Below are 20,693 nucleotides of genomic sequence, written 5' to 3'. Positions count from 1 at the left end.
TGCACATTTTGTGATTTTATGCCGCTTCAGATTTGGTTTGTGTGTAAAGACGCCTTATGTGTGTGATAATCTGAGATCTGGGTTGTTATGAACTGATATTAAATGTGTAGTGAGTGTAATGGTCATTTCTGCTGGTTCTGGATCAGCTGTCCGGTGTGTGAAAGTGACCTTTCATGTGCTTTTGATTTTGTAAAGTGACTTTGAGCATCAGATAGAAGCGATATGATCATGCTTGAGAATGAATTAATATAGATTATCTAGTTAGTTTTCTTATGAAAAGATGTGACAGATGTAATATCTCATACTGCATGTGTGACTGTGTGTGTTTTATTTTAGTATTGGCTATCAGAAGACAGTGTGATCTTCTGCTGATCATCTGATGGTGAATAAGGATCCACTACAGAGACTCAGTCAACAGAATCAACAGAGACTGAAGATACAGTGACTTCACTGTTAGAAATGAAGACTTCATGTAGATCTCAGCGATCCTCTGACAGACCTGATGAGGCGGCAGTGAAACACCTTTTATTTCACAGCAAATTACAGTTTCTCATTCATAGATTAATCATTTTATGTGTATAAACGCACAGTAACTCAAAAAGCTCTGAGTTTTGTCACAGAGTAAATAAAGAGCCTGAATATCTCAGTGTTTGTGTTGTACCAGCAGAGGGAGACAAAGACTGATGAAATATTCATTTTTCATAATTATGAGAAGAAGAAACAGTTCAAGCTCATTTTTGGAAAACAATGGAAGCTCAAGTTTATACATAATGTTTTTTAAGAATGGTTGCATTACATGTGTATTAATGTATTAAAGGGGTCATATGATGTGTTTTCATGTTTTCTTTTTCTTTAGTGTGTTATGTAGATGTTTTTGCATGCATAAGATCTACAAACTTACAAAGCTCAAAGTCTCCTACAAAAGATTTTGGTGCTCGAGCCCCTTTTTCAGAATGAATCAGAAGTGCCCCTCTCAAACAAATATCAATGATAATATTGTGGTCAATAAAACAAAATGCATTCGATTATAATTAACATGACAATGTGAACGAAACTAACGACAATTTATTATTTTTTCCGAAGTGTTAACAACTTAGTGTTAACTAATAACTGTTATAAACTGGTACTACCAACAAAATATGAGTGCATTCCTGGAGCTGGGCGTCGTTACACTCCATCCTCATGATCGCTTTCTGCAGGACTTTTACGGCTTTCCTCAACTCACTGAAGTGACGTCAGTGTCCGGGTTAGCGCTAGCATGAGCCGTCAGGCAAGTGTGATTTAAATAAACTCCTGATGTACTTACAAACTTTCCAATGCCTCGTTTTATGAGTACAGAACCTATTTGTTTTACTGTAGAAGTTTGGTGCCATTCTGGGCATTATTAGTGGGGTAATTTACGAGATTCATCATTGGATCCATTAGCGCCTGCACTAAACCATCCGGCTGATATCTCTAAATAAGCTCTAACTGTAATAATGTTCGACCGAGGGGAAAAAGGCTTCTGGGGGTGTTTGGCTCGAGGTCATGGTGCAAAGGACCCTAGGTTAATTTTACTCCGAACCATCCCTTTAATTAACCCTCTGGTTTTCTTCGGGGTCCTTTTAACCCGCAAATGACTTTTGCTGAATTTTAAAAAATGTTCTCTTTGTCCAAATGGCATGAAACTTTGTACGACTCTCAACCCTTTATAGATCTACACATTTTTATTTTATGTTAGCGTGAAAAAAAATAGTCACACTCATTGTCTTAGGGGTCTCCAGGGACCCAGACAATAACATTTGTACAACTTTGTAACAGAATAGTTTTTTTATTAACAAGTGTAAATTTGCTCTGTTTATTAATGGTTTTTCTCCACATTTATGCAGTTTTGGAGGATTTATGATATATTTTTTAAAAAAGTTTTTTTTTTTTTTTTTTTTTAAACAGGTTTTTATGTAAAATTCACTTTATAAAAGACCCAAATTTCTAAATTTTGTTTAGTGGCTAAAATGATCATTTTTTACTTTTAAAACTACATTTTCCAAAATATGGGCAAAAATGTTACACTAAACCATGTACAATTATCCATGTTATCCCTATAAATTAAATTTAGAAATGTGGGTCTTTTATAAAGTGAATTTTACATAAAAAGCTGTTTTTGTATAAAAACCTATTTAAAAAAAAAAACTTTTTAAAATGTATATAACTTTAAAATATAGCATAAATACTGCACAAATGTAGAGTAAAAACATTAATAAACAGAGTAAAATTACATTTGTTAAAAAAAAAAAAACTATTATTCTGTTTCAAAATTGCATGTTATATTCTGGGGTCCCTGGAGACCCAAATACAACGAGTGTTGGCCCAAATGAAGATAATCAGAGGGTTAAAGCTAGGGTAGGTGATCCTGTTCAGAAACACTTTTTTTAATACTGGGTGAAATGGTCCTTCCATCCTGAGAGTAGTCAATACATTATGTGTTCAGAAAAATGAATGAAAACAATCAGACCTCTGTAGCAGCTGCAGGACAGTAAAAACTCTGACCAATCACTGCCACTCGGTCCGAGTGTAAAGAACCAATCAGATGCCTTCAGAGCCAGGAGGAGTGTCTTAGCAGTGTCAATCAAGTTCGCGTACGCGCTGATCGCCCCTCTCTTGCACAGCGCGTACCGTCATTCAAAATCAAGATTGCCGGTGTGCCGAGCAGCTGTGCTAATGGCGGACAAACAACCAAAACTGCCAATTTCTCGAGTGGAACCTGCTCATACAACAAAGACAGGTAAACGGAAAAAGACCGATGACGATAAACAAGCCCGTCGGAGCCCATTGACTCAGTGTTAAAACTCTAGCCGCATAACATACAGATAAAATGTCACGCACTGTGCAAAGCAACAATAACCTGCTAATTCACTGGCTTGTCATGTTGCTAAAATAATGTACTAGCAAACCTTATTTAGCATTACATATCGCTAGAATAATTATTTACATAGCCTACTGCAACGTTAGTTACCGTTATATTCAGGCACGTGCACACATATATCAAAGGGGGCTTGAGCACCTGCCCTTTTTATTACTGGAGAGAAAGTGTCCTTTTTTCTGGAGTGCTTTTTTTCTATTTTTGAAAAATAATATATATTCCTGTTTGCGCACAGCTTCCCTGTCAAACAAATATATTTATTGAAGAATAGTATATCTAAATATCAGGTCCGTCCAAGTGATCTGAGGGCGCGCGCGCATCCTGGTGTGTGACGTGTACGCAGACTGGTGCATAGATATATACACTAGATTTCGCCTTGTCTGCGGCAGGTCATTGGAACGAATGTCTTTAAGGCGACATCTAGTTTATATATCTATGCACCAGTCTGCGTACACTTCACACATCAGGATGCGCGCGCGCCCTCAGATCACTTGGACGTGGCTGTGTAGGCTATAAGAGTTAAAAACGATATAAATGCTGTTTGTTTTCTCACACAAACCGCTCGTTTCGTGTCTTAGGCCATCAATGTGTACTTACGATGGGGAATAGTTTAATTTGGACGATGGGGAATTGTTTTAATTTGGACTCTGTGCATCCTCTTTGAGACCTATTTGAGGCCTATTTAATGTCTCCTCAAAAGAGAACCACAACCGGAGTGACAAAGAGAAGAGCTGGGGAGAGATCGCTTCAGATTTGAACGTACCGGGTGAGTGTAAAAAGTTGCTAGCGCACTAGCTAGCAAATGTGAACATTAGATCTAGGTCAATGATCATCTGCTACATTCAGGTCTAACAAAAGATGAATTGCACAGTTAGTTAGTTAGTTTGAATAATATTACTAATATTTAATGATGTTAGTTCAGTTGAATTTAGAGAGGAAACACAGTGTATGTCAGTGTTAGTGTATATTTTCAGTGGAGGAGGTGAAAACAAGAGCAACAACATTACGGACACAATACACCAAGCTTCTCAAACCTAAACCGAGTGGGAGTGTGGAGAAAGGGCTCACTCATAAGCAGGCTTGGCTGTTGAGGAATCTGGAGTTCCTCAAAAAACATGTTGCCCAACGCCCCAGTGAGACCAGTGTAAGCAGAGCAGTATTATGGACAGGCATATTGTGTGCTTAAGTAATGGAGATATTTGCATAATTAGATATTAATTATCATTTTGGGGTGAACTAATCCTTTAAATTCTTGCACTGACATAAAATAGTTTTTCAGCTTGATCAATCTGTCAAAGACTTGATTGACGGGCAGGACATGGATGACCCCACCAGCGATGAGGACATTATAAATACATCCGAGGCACCAGGTAAAATAACAATTGTAGATGTAAAGACTAATAAAATGCTGAAAAAGTGATGACAGATTAGTTGTTTTGTCATTCAGGATGCCAGGTGTCCTATTTTATAAGTTTGCACAAAACAGATCAAGCAGTGACATTTTCATAACTGGTGTATCCGAAATGGTCAATGTTTATGATAATGTCTTTATTCAAATGATTTATTTTATTAATTATTCTTTACATATTATTATTCTTTTACATGTTATGGAGATATTTAATCATTTATAAATATTCTACTATATGCTCTGATATATTTCTAAATGCAAGATCTTTGGATTCTCTTCTGTGCTGTAATAACAATGTAATTTCTCTTACTTTAATTATCATCTCATTAACCACAGCACCACATCCCTCTGCCCAAAGAAGGGGTGAAGAACTCACCACCTCTTTTCCCACTCCCAAATCGGGATCGAAACGTCACAAAGGGGATGCAGATTCTATCGAGCGACAGAAACTTAAAGGGATAGTTCACTTTGAAATTAATTTTTGATATGTTTTAGCTTACCTCAAGGGCATCCAAGATGTAGGTGTCTTTGTTTCCGCAGTAGTTTCAATTTTGATATTTTTAGGTCAAACCGTTCTTGTCTGTCAGTCATATAATGCAGGTCTGTGGTCACTGTCTCAAAGAGCATGCACACGTCCAAATGATCTGACGGCGCGGGCGGGTATAGATATATACATAGATGTCGCCTTGGCTACTGCAGTTCATTGGAACGAAACCGTAGCCAAGGCGACATCTATGTATATATCTATACCCGCCCGCGCCGTCAGATCATTTGGACGTGTGCTGTTTTCAAGAGATAACAACGATATAAATACTGTTCGTTTTCTCACACAAACCGCTCGTTTCGTGTCTTAGGCCATCAATGTGTACTTATGATGGGGAATTGTTTCATTTGGACGATGGGGAATTGTTTTAATTTGGACTCTGTGCTTGTGTTTTGAGACAGTGACCATCGACCTGCATTATATGACTGACAGACAAGAACGGTTTGACCTAAAAATATCAAAATTGAAACTACTGCGGAAACAAAGACACCTACATCTTGGATGCCCTTGAGGTAAGCTAAAACATATCAAAAATTAATTTCAAAGTGAACTATCCCTTTAATATGTTACAGCAAGTTACTTCAGTTCTTGCCACTCCAGATCCTTACAGTTCCTTTGGACATCAAGTTGCTGTGGAACTTAAATTAATAAAAAATGTAAGCATACAGAAAAAATATCATATAAACTAGTGCTAACATGTTGCCAAACAACTGTAAACAATCTAGCCCTTGCTAGCGCACTACTGTAAACATTTTAAAACAGTTAAAAATCGTACCTCTAGTTCTCGCTGAAGAACAGACAATCCATGTGTCAGTATTTTGCTTGTTATGTTGTGTTTTGGCCTCTAGAGGTCCTCATGGTGCCCTCATGCCCAGCTTACTCAGCTTGTAATTATGTTATTAGGTTCACATGTGTCTCGTTCTGCCGTGTGTATTTAAGTGACTCTGTCTCTGCTTGGTGTTTATTTGTTTTGAAGCCAGTTGCCTGAGTAAGTGTTCTCTAACTCTGAGACATTGTATTTCCTTTTGCCTGTGGATTTTTTCCTTATCAGTTTTATTTTTTTGTGGACTTTCTCCTCTGGAGGTTTTTGCTTTAAGATTTTTTGAATCTTTTGTATATTTTTCTGGAATACCCTTTTTGGACTTGTTTTGTTTGAGAACTACTTTTTGCTGTTTTCTGCTCCAGTTGTGGACTATTGCTTGAACACTTATTAAAAGACTTTCTGCATCAAGTTCTCCATCGTGCGTCTTACTGTTGGGTTCACCATCCTCCAGTGGCTCAACGTTTGAGAGTCTGACTCTCACACCGGAGACCCGAGTTCAGGTCCTGGTTCTGACACCATGCTGATCCCGACTTCCCAACCATTTTCTCGTCCACGCTTCGTTTGATTTTCTTTTGTTTTTTATTGCTACAAAGAATAAGTATTAATACAGCAAGTTGCCGCGACACACTATCCATTTTGTTTGCATGTGCTTCCCCGTGAGATCGCGTCCGTGAGGTGCTAAATCTTAAGAATATCTTGTAGTGTGTGATGCGCCACTATTCTCAAATATTGTAGTGTGAGCATGTTTAAGATCTGAGGGAAGAATATCTGCAGAGATTCTCCTTAAGTGTGTGTGCTGCAACCAGATTTCACTATCGGTTAAGATTGTAAAACTCCTGTAGTGTGAGCCAGGCTTAAAGCATCAAAACCTTCGATCCTAGGGAGACTCCTAGAAGGCTGGCGTTGTGGATGAGACTGAGGTCTGTTAGTGTTGGTCAGCAGGACTTTTTCAAGCATGTCAATGACCTTTTCAAGAGCAGAGAAATCTGTACATTTCTGTCGTTGCTCGCACACTGTGGGAACGGGCACTGGAGCTGCATTAAAATCAATCTTGTTGACTGAAACTCTCTCATTTCGACTACCATGCCCTGTACTGGTGGCTTTGAAAGACAACTCTGACTGATAGTCGTTAAGCACAGCCTGTACTTCATGTGCTGACCACTTGTCAATCGGTTTGGACCTGAAGGTTAGGGCTAAATCCTTACTCGGGCAGTGTCTGATAAACGTGCACCACTTCCACACTGGGCTTGTCAAGTGTTTTACCGTGCTCTCGAAGACATTCTGAAGCAACATCCACTGCCTTGTTGAGTCTCAGCCAGTAGTCGTACGGATTCTCATCCTCCTCAGGCAAGGTAGTGTAAAAATCAGCAAGCGGGACAGGCGAGTAATGATTACAACTGAAATGTTTGCGCAACAGGCTATAGACAGAGTTTGGACAGACAGTGGTGGCAGAATCACAGTTCCTGATCCAGAGTTTGACTACATCCTTTGCTTTACCACGCAGGTGCACAAGAATTTCTTCCACATGTTCGTCAGAATTCATGTTGCTCTTTTTAACAAATGTCCTCAACAGATCTTCCCATTCCTCAATTTCAATTGTGTCAGAACCAGGGTGGGAATTATGTAATTTTAGGGGCAAGGCCATTTGGCCTCCACCTTTTCTTTTTTTTTTAGGGGCACCAAGGCCATATGACAGGGCACAAAGGCCATCGTACAATTCGATGGTTTTCCCATTCAGATTGATACCATAACATCCTAATTTGGAATAAGACATGGATTATGACTTTTTTAATAAAAAAAAAAACATTTTTTAATGAGAGAGAGAGCACCATTACATCCAGAAGGTATACACCCTCACACAACAATAGAAACAACACAAATGCCAATAAAAGCATTCAGAAACAACACAAATGCCAATAAATTAATAATTTCCTGCATTGTCGAACGCTCTTCTTCATGTGTTTCAAATATGGACTATAATGTTCAGTAGAGCGCCCTCAGGCTGCTGGTATGAATTGAAAACACAGCACATCAGTATACAGCGCTCATAATGATTACATCGACGCATTTGGCTATAAATTCAATAAAATATTATTCCTGTCAATAGAAATCTGATGTAAACTGAGAATATATCAATATTTCTCCAAATCTGCACACTTTTGAGCTAAAAGCCGTGAGGGACGTTGTTTTGTGAATCGCTTTCATGACGACAGCACAGGAGTTTTTTATGAATGGGAGCGTCTGACGCTCATAATTCATATTAAAGGTATCGACTCATTTTTGCATTTCATAACTCCTGACACAAATTAAGACATAACTGTCAATATAAATTTCTCAGAATACAATAGTGGTCAAATACTGAAACGTGAGTCTTATATCTTTTTAATGATGTAAGTTATAGTTTGTCAAGGTAATAACATTAAATCTTATAGTAACTGAACTATTAAAAAAAAAAAAAAAACGCTTCAGTGCGCCGACGCCGTTACCTCTGTTCTGAAAAGGGCACTTATCTACTAGCAAATAGATTTTGATATTTTTAGGTCAAACCGTTCTTGTCTGTCAGTCATATAATGCAGGTTTATGGTCACGGTCTCAAAGAGCAGCCATCCACAGAGTCCAAATTAAAACAATTCCCCATCGTCCAAATGAAACAATTCCCCATCGTAAGTACACATTGATGGCCTAAGACACGAAACGAGCGGTTTGTGTGAGAAAACGAACAGTATTTATATCGTTTTTACCTCTTGTAACACAGCGACGTCCAAGTGATCTGAGGGCGCCCGCGCTTCCTGCTGTGTGACGTGTGCGCAGACTGGTGCATAGATAGACATATAGAGTTCGCCTTGGCTACGGCAGTTCATGAACGAATGCCGTAGCCAAGGCGAACTCTAGTGTATATATCTATGCACCAGTGTCGACAACAGAGTGTCGTTCTTCTGTTGGTGCTGACGTTACATGCTTCTTGCACTGCTGTTTTGATGCGTGAGATCATCGATGTGATTATGACACTGCACCTGCGCGAATCCACAAACTAATTGAAGTTCAGAGACTACTTGGGTGGAACTTGGACAGGGCCAGGGCACACAGGCCACTGTGGCCGTACGATGATTTTTTTTTCACGGGGCATGAAGGCCAAAGTGTAGGGCAACGGCGGCCATGGCCGCGGTATAATTCCCACCCTGGTCAGAACTATCCCCTCTGAATGAAGGTGGCTCCTTGACTTTTCTGTGCTGAATTACTTGACTTTGCGACAGATTTACCATGCCTGATGGGCTGTTAATAGCCTTAGAATCGCCAGGTAGTCTATTTGGCATGTCAGTATCCAAGCTAAAAGGACTAAGATGGGACATAATGTTGTCTGCTAACTGTTGGCCAATTTGATGGACAATTGAACTCATTTGTCCTAACATATCAGGCACACCATGGTCAGCATTAGGTGTTGACGTGCTGAAATCTCTAGACTTTTGATTGACGTTTGACTGCATGTCTGCTGCATCACAATCTCCCACAGTACACACCCTACTGGTAATGTCAGGTCTGCTATCACTATTCCCAGTATTGGGGCTGTCCATTGAAAAGGGAAGTGGTACACCTAAAACCCCTCTGCCTCTGCTCTGCCTACTGGACTAGGACTGAAGTGGTCAGGCAAATATCTCCTGCTATTACTCATTATGAACGAAACAAATGTGCTGCAAGTTCACACACACATATAAAAATAAACTCAATGTCAATGATCAGAGCGAAATGTACTCTTGAACACGAACGGCTGTGACCCAAGGACGAGCTGTTAAACTGATGACGGTGATTTCCATCAACTTGCTTGAAGACGCGACCCATAACAACACAGCGGCATCACAACTTCACGGCACCAATGTGACGGTGTGGCCTGGGCCGTCTGCACAATGGAGACACAAACGTGGAAATAGGGGTTTCACTTCACAGAGAATAAATCAGTTCCACAGCATATCTCGTTATCTCTGCGGTTTATTTAAAACAGTACTCTTTCTTTTTAATCTTTTTCTTTTGCGTTGTGATCGTATGATGAGTACAATTTTGCAGAATTATAAAACATTTTCAGTGAATTAATCACAAATCAACTCAATGAAAAACAGAACAAATCAATTAAATTCAATAGAAAGGGAAACACCCCCACCTAGTGGTGAACGTGCACAATTCTACATGAATAAAGCAATTAATCCATAAAACACATTATAACAATATATTTTATACACATTACCTGCACAATGGAGATACAAACGTGGAAATAGGGGTTTCACTTCACAGAGAATAAATCAGTTCTACATAAAACACAAGACAATGCACAAATTAATTGCGGTTGTGCCTCGTAATACAATGTCAAAATAACTCGATATAATATAACACACTCGACGCCAAACACACATCAAAATATGCCTTACGAGTTAATTGCAAGATAAATCTACAATAAAGGGGTTATTTATGTGTTTTGAACACTTTTAACTGGCAGGTGTCCAAAGAAAAAACGTAAGTTTATCTAATCCTTTTTGTTTGTCCTAATCTTTCAATCAGAGATTTAATATTGTTTTAAATTGGCACGATGCTATCAAACATCGCATCATAAACCACTTATGCTTGTGATTACAGGAGGATTGCCTTCGTCTGTCACTAGCCACTGTTTTTCCTGGATTTAATCATTCTGTTTTACTTTTTATTTCTTTGTGTGTGTGTGTGTGTGTGTGTGTGTGTGTCTGGGGGATCTGCTACACCGTTCTGTGATGACCTGGACCTGATGGAGTCCTGCTAGTGGTAGCTTGTTCATTTAAATGTTTGTTTTTTGTCTGTTTGGCAATCATCATACTCCAATATTCGGCCCATGGGCATTGTGTAATATCTCCTTTGGGGACAGTGTTTATTTTGCAATGTTCACTAGTGTGAAGTGTGAAATGCTGTGTTAGGTGTGTGTATGCACGGCCGATTTGGTTTGAAGTGTCTCTTGCAGTGTTTGAGTGTGTGTATGTGGACCGTATCTATTTATTTGACTTTATTCACTGTAGTCTAGTCTAGGTATTGTAAGACTTTATATCCTGTAACTCATTCACTATGAGACTTTTATACACTGTGATTTATTTCTTGTAGAATTGTTCACTGTTATCTACGGGGAACATTTGTCTGCTCTGATTGCCTATCAGTGTATCATGGTGTTTAGTGTTTAATACAATTATATTTGAGTACATCAGTCCCATTTCTGTTCCTTCATTGGACACAACCTGCCTGAATAGTGTAAAGGGGAGCGCTGTTTGGATTTTCTAGTTTAGATATTCAAATTGTGTGCGTTTGAGCGCCGCCTAGGGGTCACACATAGAACATCACTTCTTATTTAAAGCGACTGAATTGTTTGGGTTTGGCAGTTATTTCCAGAAAGCTATCAAACCCCTATAGAGAGGATGTCCCAGCTCTGGAAGATGATCAAGGGGGACTTCTGGCAGATCTGAGATAGGTAGAGGGATCAGACAAGGGTGGCCCATCTCCCCATTTTGGTTTTTGTTAGCAACGCAAATAATGGCCCTTCACATTAAAAAACATTTTCAAGGAATTACAGCATTAGGGAAAACATTGAAGTTGTGTCAGTTTGCAGATGACACTGCTTTATTTCTGAAAGATAGGAATGAAATCATTAAAGCAGTGAAATGCATAAAATAATTGTCAGATGTATCAGGGCTAGGAATGAATATGAATAAATCTGTTTCCTCTTAAAGAATGTAGTTTAACGAATTTTTTTAATATTCCAATTGCAAACCAAGTAACATATCTGGGAGTTGTTATATGTAAAGATGAAAATCAAGTTTAACAATTTAAACTTCAATCCAATGATTAACAAAACTAGTGAGAGGTTTAATGCGTGGTTACAAAGGGATCTGTCAATTCAGGCACGGGTACTTCTGTCAAAAGCTGAAGGAATCTCCAGATCAGTCTATGTGTCTATCATTGGATATTCCCTCTAAAGTTACCAAACAATTGGATAAAATGCCTTTTGATTTTATATGGAAAAACAAGCCACATTATTTGAGAAAAGAAATGTTATGCAACCCCAAAGATCATGGTGGTTTAGAGGTTTAGAGTTATGACGCTTTGAACAATGTATTTAAAATAAATCGGCTTATTCAGTATTTAAAAAATAAAGACAGTATCTGGAATTCCTTTCCTAACTCTCTATTTAAACAATTGGACGATCTCTCATTTTCACTGAAGTGTAATTATTCAATTGAAAAAATAGCAAAATTTCATAAACAGGCTCTCATGGCATGGACACGGGCCTACAAACATAACTTTTCACCAGGAGATATTATATTTGGAACAACAAAGACATCCTTTACAAAAATACATCTCTCTTTTTTTGATTACTGGTTTGAAAACAATATTATATTAGTTAGTCAGGTTTTGAATAATGATGGAAATTTATTAACATATAGAGAATTTTTGAGTAAATTTAAAATACCAGTCAGACCTAAAGACTTTGCAGTTGTAATGGATGCAATTCCCAGGAAAGTATTGATCCTTCTTAGAAATGCATCACAGGAGGAAGATCTACATTTGACAGATATCATGGGTGAAATATTTCTTGGTAATACAAATATTTTACAAAATAAAGTCTCAAATAACTACATTAGGAATATACTTAATAATATTGTTTACCCTCCAGCTCGTTTGGTCATCTGTGTTTGGAGATGTAAACTGGCGTAATGATGGCGAACAGTAGATCAATTCTACATTAATAACAAAGTAAAAGAAGTCTCTTTTAAAATAATGCATAGAATATATCCAGTAAAACATGTGCTGGAACGTTTTAAATTAGATATTGATTACTCCTGCAATTTTTGTAAAGGTGAAAAGGAAACAATTTTTCATTTATTTTTCCATTTCATACATACAAACATATTTTGGATTGATGTGGAGTGTTTAATTAAGAACAAATTGAACATTGATTTACAGCTGAGTGGATTTGACATAATGCTACACTTCAATGATAATGGGATTGAGAAAGATAAGGCATACTTCATACAACTGTTAATATTAATGGGGAAGTTTCATATTCATAAAATGAAATGGTCTGACTCCAAACCTAATTTTTCTTGCTTTAAAAATGATTTGAAGCTTTATTGTTCTGTTGCACAAGTGAAAAGGCAATTAGAGCTGATAGCATTGTAAGCAGGGATTATGTTGTATAAAATAGCACCTTTTTCTGTTGTTTGTAATACTTATTTTCTTGTCCTCTGGCACTGTTCTTATTTTACTTTATTTACTTGTATTTGTTTTACTTTGAATGATTATGTCTCATTGTATTGTTGTGGTTCATGGCATTAATAATAATAATAATAAAAAGTCCCATCACTAGCGGTGTGTGTAAAGAGCTGAAGACGAGAGTCCTGCGGATTCCCCCCCACAGCTCAGAGGATCTGACGTCACAGCAGCGCGGTGAGACTCGCTCAACTAGTTATAATAAACTGATCATAATCTCGATAGACTGCAACCTAAACAGTCTGCCTCTGCTAACCCTAAATTAAAGATATTAATGGATACATGTGATATTATCGATATTTGGAGGGAAACATTTCCGAACACTAAATCCTATACTTGGAGTAACAAAAATTGCTCTAGACAGTCTCAGATAGACCACTGGCTTGTTTCACATTCTGTTAGGGATTTCAGTGTTTCTGTTAGCATTCTCCCTTCACCCATGACTGATCATAAAGCAACTCTTATCCAATCCCCTCTATCTTTAGTAATCTCTTCTTCAAGACCTAGAGCCTCTTACTGGAAGTTTAACGCTTCTTTGCTTAAGAATTGTGTATAAATGCACATACACATCCTAATGTTTAGTAATCCGATGCCGCAAGGGGATCAAAAGAGTTCCTTCCAGGTTTTTATAAGTGTCCAGTCCATGGAAAGCTAACTCTTTCCCTACTTCAAGGGCACACCAAGATGTTTCGGCAACTTTGTATGCATGGAGATGACTGTCAAATTTGAATGGACTGGAGAGAGTATTTTTCCAAACATGCACCACGAACCACTGTGTCCATATATTGCTTTGATCTTGAGAAAAAGTGGAATCTCTTCAGTGTGTACAGTGTCAATCACTTTGCATTCTCCAGTTTTATAAGCTGTATTGTTAACTGTGATGGAATTTGTTTTTTGTAGGACTTCATTTGACAGAGGTCTTCCAATCTGTGATTCCAGTGTGGCCAAAACTAAAGAAGGCAGGGTGTTTGAGTGGACATCACAAGCTCCTGAGGCATGGCACACTTCATATCCAATGCTTTTCTTCTCAGCTTGCTCCCAGCATTGTCTCAGCTGATGCCTTCTAGCAAGTGATTTGGTGATGTTCTTCAAGTTGCAAACCACAGTGGACATTTTCTTGAAATATTGATGGTTTGCCTCAAAACGCATACAAGACAAATGAATTAATGGCCCATATTTCAGCATAAGTGAAGGATAGTGCACTAAAAAATGCATTTTTGGAATGACACCACCAGGGAAAAGCTCATGAAATGTTACCAAAAACTCCTCAAGATAGGGTATCCACGATCTTCTAACCACTGGGGCCATGATCAAATCTACCACTTCACACAGTAAGATGTAGCAGTTCCAATACATGTTTGGAGGTACATACGATCCGACCATTAGTGGTAGTAGTCGAAACAATGTCCAGGTTTCTGAAGCTTTACCAGAGATTTGACCTCTGCTTCGCAACATTCTTTCCGTCAAGATTTGTGGCTTAGATGTTTTATCATTTACAGAATATGAAAAATTGTCAATTTCATAGTTCAGTTGATCTAGGGAGAAGTGTTTATCCTTGATTAACTGATGAAGAATCCATCTGAGAGCATTAGGAATAACTCCCTGCAAGATATCATGCATCACATCAGGTGGAAACATGTGAGTTATGACTGTAGGAGCATAGTTAAGTGATGAGAAACAGCACTCTCTCCGCACACCATAAACGGACCCATTATCAGGATTTTCACAGACAGCCTGCAGGTGGTATCTGTCATTAGCACTGTCTCTTAGAGTAAAGTCCTCTTCTTTGAATTTGGTAGTGATGTCTTCTTTTGTGGCCGTGCAAAAACGACATATTCTCCCATGTGAAAAATGTATTTTCAGCCCAATCAGAGAGCGAGCTGAAAGATTGTCCGCTGAGATGGTGACTACTGTGCCACAGAATCTTCTGCTTTCCCCATTACATGACAGAGTCACTCCCTCTGTCTCAAGAGATGCCACTTCTTCAATCAAAGGCTGAAACAGATTGTTATAGTTGGTAAGATCTTCTTCAATATACCGATGTCTGATTAATGATGAAAGGTAAATATTCTCAAGTTTTGATGTACATTTCTTATCAATGTTTCCGAGTTTAAAATACACAGCTGTCAGTTTATGTTTTCCCCTTTTAGAGCCTAAAGGGTTGACGATCTCAAATTCATGGATGTAGAAATGTAGACGTACATTGGATAAGGAAGAAAGCTCACAACTTTTGAACTGGTCTCCATCAGTGTAGTCCTCCATAACATCCTGATGTTTGGGTGTTTTCTCTTGGTTAAGCATTGCCCACACATCCTCATCATGAGCAATCTTTCTCAGCAGAGCCTTGAGAGGTATGTACTGGAAATGCGCACCATGTCGTTCTGTTTGTGTACAGGTGCAATGTATTCAAGTTCATCTTCACAATAGTGCTCAAGCATCCATTCAGTACTGATCTGTCGAAGGCATTCATCAAACATATTTTGCTGATTAAGTAGTTCAGATAAGTTGTCATCAGCATCAGTATCAATTTGATGTTGTTGAAGATGAAATCTTATCATCTCAGCATAATGAGTGGTGAACTCCTGAAAGATGACTTGCAGGCTCTCCACAATACTGAACTGAACTGTGGCTGCAATACAATGCTTCTCTCTTAATTTCAAAATGAAGAGACAAAGATTGCGCTTGAGGTTTGGCAGTAAATCTTCTGTTGTAAACTCTCTGCAGTTAGCAGTATCCTCCACATTAGTGTTAGGTAACTCCTCTTCAAGATCATGAAAGTCCTCTGTATGTTCCTCTGAGTTACGATGTTCATCATCATCACAAGCTTCCTCTTCTTCACTGACCAATGAAAGAAGGTCTCTATGTTTGCGATAAATATGTGATCTGTAGGAACTGAAGGTTTTGTTGGTTTTCAATCCGCATGTGAATTCAAATTTTGGTTCATTTTGATGGTAAAGGCCAATATGACGAATCTGTTTAATTAGGGAGAATGTTTGTTTGCTGCATATAGTGGACAGTTGAAGAGAGTGGGCATTTCTGTCAGATTAACCTTGAAATGTACGGATGAATTATCCAACCAATTAGCCACATCTTGGATTGTCCACTGAATCTCCTCTGTGCTCATCCTTGTTTACAGAAAAGATGGTGTTAAAATTTAGAGAACAATGTGTTATCACATACATTTTCTTAATATGGAATAAACAATTAATCATGATCAGAATCTAATATGGGTAGAATAATGTCAATGAGATATATAGCAGTGGTTCTGCAAGCCTGTTATGTTTGTACTGATTTTAATCTCTTTTTTTTTTCTTTTTTTTCTTTTTTGTGCCATATATGGGCATCGGAGACTGTCAATTTTCAAAGCATTTTTATAAATCATAAATTTATATATTTATTCTTTGTAATGTGTGAAAAGCATTGATATTAAAAGTTAATTATTTGTACATGATTGTGTTTTTGTTTTTTCATAGCATGATCTTTTGGAATCCAATTAGGGTCAGTTTGCCCCGGACCATACAGGCTGAAACCAGAAATCGAACAGTGAAGGTTTTTGGTTCACCCAAAAATGAACATTCTGTCATCAGTTACTCTTATTTCTAAACCTGTATAACTTGTATAATTTCTTTGTTCTGCTGACTTTGAAGAATTTTAATAGATCTGGGGCACCGTTCACTTCCATAGTTTTTTTTCCCCCTACTATGGAAGTCAATGGTTCCCCAGATCTGCTTGGTTTACAAATATTCGTCAAAATGTCTTCCTTAGTGTCCATCAGAACAAAGACAATTATATAGGTTAGACAATTTGAGTAACTGATGACAGAATGTTGATTTTTGGGTGAACTATCCCTAAAGAATTGTAATACAACCAATTATATACATGTATAACGTTATACTGTTAAGTTTTCTGCGTTCAAAACGGTTATACTGGTTGTACGTTAGATGGCGCTATGGAGTAATTTTCCCTGAACAATTGCGCAATAATAACACTAGGGAGTTTGATTAAAGGTGAACTAAGTAACTTTTTTACCTTAACTGAACAGCTTCGGAGTCATTGGAATGGTTATATTACTTATTTCGGGTTGAATGGTGGTCGTTTCGCACCCCCCTGGTGCCCGTGAGCGGAAAATCCGCATTTGCAACTTTGAGCCGGCGGGACGCGTCAGGAAGTATCGCGTGATATCAGGTCTCGCGATGTAAACAATTGCTTTACGGCCAAAAGAAATCTGCTCAAATACGGTCATTATTGCGCTCCCTCACGCTGTCCGAACCCGAATGAAGAAGATGTTTTAAAGAATGTCCCATCTGCTTTGATGTCGTTGATCTACTAGCCTCTGGTGTCTGAGAATCACCAACGAGTTTTTACAACAGTGTTAGCTGATTCGCTTCCCAGGAAGGATGCACCCTGCCTGGGAAGCACTTTCAGAAAACCAGCCTGTCATTTCCTGGAGGTCTCGTACTTCCAGAGATCCACCATGGGTGGGCATTGATCTCTCTTCTCTCCTTGGCTGGGCTGGCCGACCGACTCTCCCCTCCAGGACTTCCAGAGCTCCAGAGCTCCAGAGCTCCACCACAGTAGCTTCGGGATTTCTTCGCTGTATTCTCGCTTTTTGCTCGCAGGTTTCTCTCTAGAGCTCCCCCCACAGCTTCGGAATAGATATTTGACAACACTGTTGTGAAAACTCGTTAGTGATTCTCAGACACCAGAGGCTAGTAGATCAACGACATCAAAGCAGATGGGACATTCTTTAAAACGTCTTCTTCCTTCGGGGTCGGACAGCGTGAGGGAGCGCAATAATGACAGTATTTGAGCAGATTTTTTTTGGCCGTAAAGCAATTGTTTACATCGCGAGACCTGATATCACGCGATACTTCCTGACGCGGCGGCCGGCGGCCCGCCAGCTCAAAGTTGCAAGTGCGGATTTTCCGCTCACGGGCACCAGGGGGGTGCGAAACGACCACCATTCAACCCGAAATAAGTAATATAACCATTCCAATGACTCCGAAGCTGTTCAGTTAAGGTAAAAAAGTTACTTAGTTCACCTTTAATAATACAGTCACAGAGGATGAGAAAAATATATCACAGTGTGTTACTTGGTTTTATAAAGGTCTGTACGCTCCCAACTTTGTGTCTTCAGATCTGAATGACTTTCACTGCCATCGCCTGTCTCTACTGTAGTGATCGGTGACTCCATCATTCGGGGACTTTCACTCAATTCCCACGGAAGTAAAGCAGCAGTCCACTGTTTTCCCGGAGCTAAGGTACTGGACATAAACACAAAACTCTCTGATGTGACTTTCTCTTTCGACTAGAAATGTAAAAAGAGGCGGAGGGACTGCAGCAATCTACAGAGAAACCCTAAAGGGAAGGGACATAGACCTTGGTACATTTACTACTTTTGAATATAATGCTATTTGTTGTGTTTTGAGTTACGGCTTAACCTGTAGAGGGCGATGTAGTTCACAATACATTGTACCGGATGTTGGTAAGAACAGTGAAGAAGAAAAAAATAAAAAGAGAAACAAGTTAAGTTGATGCTAGCTGGTTGATCTCGTCTGTTTTGCTGTGAATTATTGCAAAACATAATGAATTTGGCGACTGCCGGTGTGCCTCTCCCTGCGTTGTTCCTACCATTCCGTTCGATATGTGGATGAAAATGTTCGTGAATTTTCTGCTTGCTATTCACGCGGAGGGGGACAACTGGCCCGACACGAGGAAACGTGCAATTCTCCTACAGTGCCTGGGCACCGAAGGCCAACGTGTATTTTATACACTCACGAATGTAGGTACAACCTATGATTCAGCAGTGGATGCACTGCGTGCACATTTCAGTCCAGCAATAAATGTTGTGGTGGAACGACACAAGTTTAGACAAAGAGTACAGAGACCGCATGAGACTGTAGCCGAGTATGTGGGCGCGTTACGTGAGTTAGCCACAACGTGCGGGTTTGCTGGGAACACAGATGAAAAGATTTGGGACCAACTTATTGAGCATGCTAGCTGTGTAAAAATACGTGAAAGACTGTTAGTCCAAACTGAGGCAGATCTCACTCTGGACACAGCAGTAAAGTTGGCGTGTCAAGTGGAAGCAGCCATCGGACATGCCCAGACTCGAGCTTCGGAGCCGCACGCTCCAGTGCACGTGGTGAAGGCGAGACCGAAACGTCCATTCAGAACCAGAGCAAAGAGCAGTCCCTCCGCAGAGCCAGCACTGAAACAGGATCAAAGCTGTTTTAGATGTGGATCAGCAGCTCACCTGGCAAAGGCTCAGGACTGCCCTGCAAGGAAAGTGACTTGCCGAAACTGCAATAAGGTCGGACACTTAGCCCGTGTGTGTAAGTCCAAGCAAACCACGGCCAAGGTAGGAGAAGTAGTTATTCTGGAAATTAATACGGTGCAAATTATAGAAAATGGACCTGGCACATGAAACTCACCAGGGTGTTGTGCGCACCAAGCAGAGGCTGCGTGACTTATACTGGTGGCCTGGCATGGACATGTGGGTGCAGGACAGCATTAGTGCATGTGTGACCTGCCAGATGAGTGATAAAAGTGCTAAGACGCACGCTGCTCCACTTCAGCCAGTTTCACTGCCAGACGGTCCATGGCAGAAAGTAGGAATTGACATCGTCAGACCGTTCGAGTCTGCGAACTGGGACTGCCGCTATGCAGTCACACTGATTGACTATTATACAAAGTGGCCGGAGGTGGCTTTTACACACTCAATCACAACCACGGCTGTCACCACCTTCCTGTCTACTGTGTTTGCCCACTTCGGCAACCCCACAGAACTCAATAGTGATAATGGGACACAGTTTACCTCGAGCGAGTTGGCAGAATTCCTGGCAGTGAGGGACATTACACACAGGAAAGTGTCTTTACCCACAAGCAAACGGAGCCATTGAACGCTGGAACCGTGTTCTCAAAGAGACACTTCTTACTGCCGAGCAGGAGAGGAAATCATGGAAACCATTCATACAGGACTTCTTGCTCACGTACTGTGCAACTCCACACAGTACAACAGGAGTGTCACCATATGAACTCATGTTCAACTGCAAATCTAATCTAGTCTATCTAATCTAAATCTAGCAAGCAAATCTACTCTGCTGACAGAGAAGCAACTGCACAACCGTGTCATCTCTAAACAAAATGCATCAGAAGCTTACACAGATGTGAGGAGAGGTGCACAAGTACCAAAGATCAAAGAGGGAAGTCTAGTAAGAGTACGGAAACCCTTCCATGTCAAGAAAGGACTGTCAAAGTTCCATAGACCTGCCAGGGCGGTACGGAGAGCTGGTGCAAATGCGTATGTGCTGGAAGATGGACGCACCTGGAACGCCACTCATCTCTCTCTGGTCCCTGACAGGGTAACAGACACCACTGACGGTTCTGTTCCGGTACCTGTGCTGGAACCTGCCCAAATGCTGGATGTTCCAGTACCTGAGTCGGGACCTGCACAACGGCTGGATGGTGACGTGCGGGTGTCTGCCAGGGTCAGGAAGAAGCCTGCATGGCTTAGTGATTATGTACATTAATCCTCCTCATGGCCTTTGGGGGAGGGGGGAAAGAAGAGGGAATGCCAAAGTAAGTAAAAAAAAAAGAAAGGACATTGAAAAAATGTGACTGGAAGAAAACTATCATTTGAATGCTGTTTTGCTTGTGAAATTGGTTGTTTAATTCCGCTTAAGATTAACACTTCTGTTAGAAGTGAGTTCTGTGGTGTTGTTGCTATGGTGTTCTAGGTTGA

General features: G+C 39.8%; 1 protein-coding gene across 1 annotated transcript in view; it reads left to right on the top strand.

Moving 5' to 3' along the window:
- Nucleotides 1-1,461, top strand: part of LOC311302538 (NACHT, LRR and PYD domains-containing protein 3-like) — a 37,954-nt gene extending 36,493 nt beyond the window's left edge. The window contains exon 11 of the mRNA XM_084428513.1: nucleotides 337-1,461. Coding sequence (XP_084284639.1) covers nucleotides 337-361 — 25 coding nt within the window. The 3' untranslated portion in view covers nucleotides 362-1,461. The remainder of the gene's footprint in view (nucleotides 1-336) is intronic.
- Nucleotides 1,462-20,693: the final 19,232 nt, after the last annotated feature.

The sequence above is a fragment of the Rutilus rutilus genome, assembly GCF_951802725.1.
Source record: "Rutilus rutilus genome assembly, chromosome: 13".
NCBI lineage: Eukaryota > Metazoa > Chordata > Actinopteri > Cypriniformes > Leuciscidae > Rutilus > Rutilus rutilus.
Note: the sequence above shows the minus strand (reverse complement) of the source record. Positions and strands in the feature narration are given on the sequence as shown.